Source organism: Chaetura pelagica, unplaced genomic scaffold (assembly GCF_000747805.2).
Source record: "Chaetura pelagica isolate M959 unplaced genomic scaffold, ChaPel_1.0 scaffold369, whole genome shotgun sequence".
NCBI classification, from domain to species: domain Eukaryota; kingdom Metazoa; phylum Chordata; class Aves; order Apodiformes; family Apodidae; genus Chaetura; species Chaetura pelagica.
This window is the reverse complement of record NW_009970235.1, coordinates 1,218,338-1,220,544: the sequence shown is the minus strand read 5'-3', so window position 1 is coordinate 1,220,544 and position 2,207 is coordinate 1,218,338. Positions and strand designations below refer to the sequence as shown.

At 56.6% G+C, this 2,207-nt stretch overlaps 2 protein-coding genes across 2 annotated transcripts in view; one reads left to right on the top strand and one right to left on the bottom strand.

The window, feature by feature from the left end:
* The window catches only part of PATL2 (protein associated with topoisomerase II homolog 2 (yeast)), a 10,983-nt gene that overhangs the window by 5,658 nt on the left and 3,118 nt on the right, over positions 1-2,207 (bottom strand). The window lies entirely within an intron of this gene.
* Positions 266-2,207, top strand: part of B2M (beta-2-microglobulin) — a 3,317-nt gene continuing 1,375 nt past the window's right edge. Inside the window, exon 1 of the mRNA XM_010005926.1 lies at positions 266-302. Within this exon, the coding sequence (XP_010004228.1) occupies positions 266-302 (37 nt within the window). The remainder of the gene's footprint in view (positions 303-2,207) is intronic.

The window sequence follows — 2,207 nt, the reverse complement described above, 5'->3', positions numbered from 1 at the left end:
GGTGAGATCCCAGCATCCCGCCCTGTCCCCACGGCCGGGAGCACCGCAGCTGTGCTCACCCGACCCTTACGTATTTCTTTCTGCCAGCAAAAGCCTCCCAAGAGAGGAAGATTCGGCTGTTCTGACCCGAACACCGCGCGGGGAAACTCGTGGTTCAGCTCCGGGCGCTGCAGGTCCGGGCAGAGTCACCCCCGGGGTTCCCGGCCCCGAGGGCAGAGCCCGGACCCCGGCGCTGAGGGAGGACCCGCAATCAGCCGCCTGGGTAATGAATCCTCCCCGAGCAAGGGCGGTCGCTCACCTGGGTAGGGTTCGGGCTCCCGCCAGGTCCCCGGGAGGCTCCGGCAGCAGCTGCGGCTCCTTATCTCCCGGGAAAACACTCCCCGGGCCCAGCACCCGGCAAACCCGGCACGAGCCGGTCCCGGAGCCGGTCCCGTGGGGCTGATAACGGGCCTTGGCAGGTTTGTTTTTTCTTTCTTTGCCCAGCCTCGACCGATTCACCTGCTGCCTCCGGGTGGGGGATGATCCCTCCTGTGCTTTCTGGGTTGTAAAATAGGTCTGTAAACGGGATGTCTTGAGCTGCCAGAGGAGCTCTGTGCTGCTGCTGTTTCCTCCCCACTAGCAGTGACTTTCCCTTCTTTTTTAAATAACTTTTTAATCCCCATGCAGCTGGATGGAAGGCCATGTGCCTCTGTCTGCTTCCCAGTGACTCTAAGCAGAACTGACCTGTTGGATCACAAGCAGACAAGCTCTGAGGTGTGCAAAATACCCACGAGCTCTTTAATACTGGTTCATTTTCTTCTTTTAACCTTGGGTTATGCTGCACTTCCAAGCTGCTGTGCTGCTCCCCCCCAAGCAGTGTTATGGGGCCACACGGAGGCTTCAGTGCTCACAGTTTGTCTGGAGGAGGCACCAAAAAACTGGTTCTTTCACCTCTGGGTTCTTGCATTTGACATCAGGAAATCTGGGCTGTGCTTGAATGACAGAACCATCCATCATCCTGCAGCTGCCACATCCTGCAAAATGCTCCCACACAGGCTTCAGGAGAGCAGCCAGAGGGTCAGAAAGGGAAGTGATGGGCTGTGCCAGCCTCAGCTACCAGGCAATCATGGAATACTGTCACTTGGAAAACACCTTTAAGATCATTGAGTCCAACTCTTAACCCATGCACTGCCAAGTCCAGTGCTAAACCACATCCCTCAGCACCACATCTAAGAGGCTTTTAAATCCCTTCAGGGGTGGGGGCTCCACCACTGCCTCAGGCAGCCTGGGCCAGGGCCTGACACCCCTTCTGGGAAAAAGGTTTTTCCCAATATCAAGTCTAAACCCCTCCTGGCACAACTTGGGCCCATTTCCTCTTGTCCTATCACTTGCTCCTCGGGAGAAAAGCCAGACCTCCCCTTGCTCCGGCCTCCTGTCAGGCAGCTGTTGAGGGTACTAAGGTCTCCCCTCAGCCTCCTTTTCTCCAGACTAAAACATTCCCAGCTCCCTCAGCTGCTCCAGCCCTGGCTGCAAAATCTTCTATGACCGGCAGTTCTTTTAGTGAGGGGCAGGAACCTGCAGACAAGTTGTAGCTGCTGTGCCATGACCTGCTCCTGGGGGGCTCCAGCCCACCCTGCCCCTGTGAGAGACGTTTGTGGCACCAATGAACAGGCCCACACAGACCCTCCAACAAAGCACAGTTTATTCACATTCCTGCAGGAATGGGTGACCTAAACAAGCAGGCACACCCATAGGCAGGTGAATAAGGTTTCTATTCCCTATTCCCAAAGTCCCCTCCCGTGTCCCCACTCCCTGGGCACTCCAGGGCTCACAGCCCCTCCCACGCTCCCCATGACCCTGTCAGTTTCCCGCCCCTGCTCACACATCCCATCCTAGCAGGTCACTTTTTACCTCTTCAGGTAAAATTCTGACCTTTCTTGCCCCCTTGGCTGCCTCCCCAGTTAACAAACCCACTGGTGTCACCTGCCCTGAGCAGCAGGACAGAAGGGGCTTTGTTGGCTCTGACCTTGGGCCATCAATCCTGCTCCGTGCTGGGATCCCCAGGTGGAGCCCAATTCACTCCCTCAGCTCCTGGGGCCGCAAACCCCTCCTGGTGTCCTTGGGACGTGCAGAGACCTCACGGGTCTCAAACAAACTATAGATTTAAACCCTCCTGGGGTCAGAGACCTCACGGGTCTCAAACAAACTATAGATTTAAACCCTCCTGG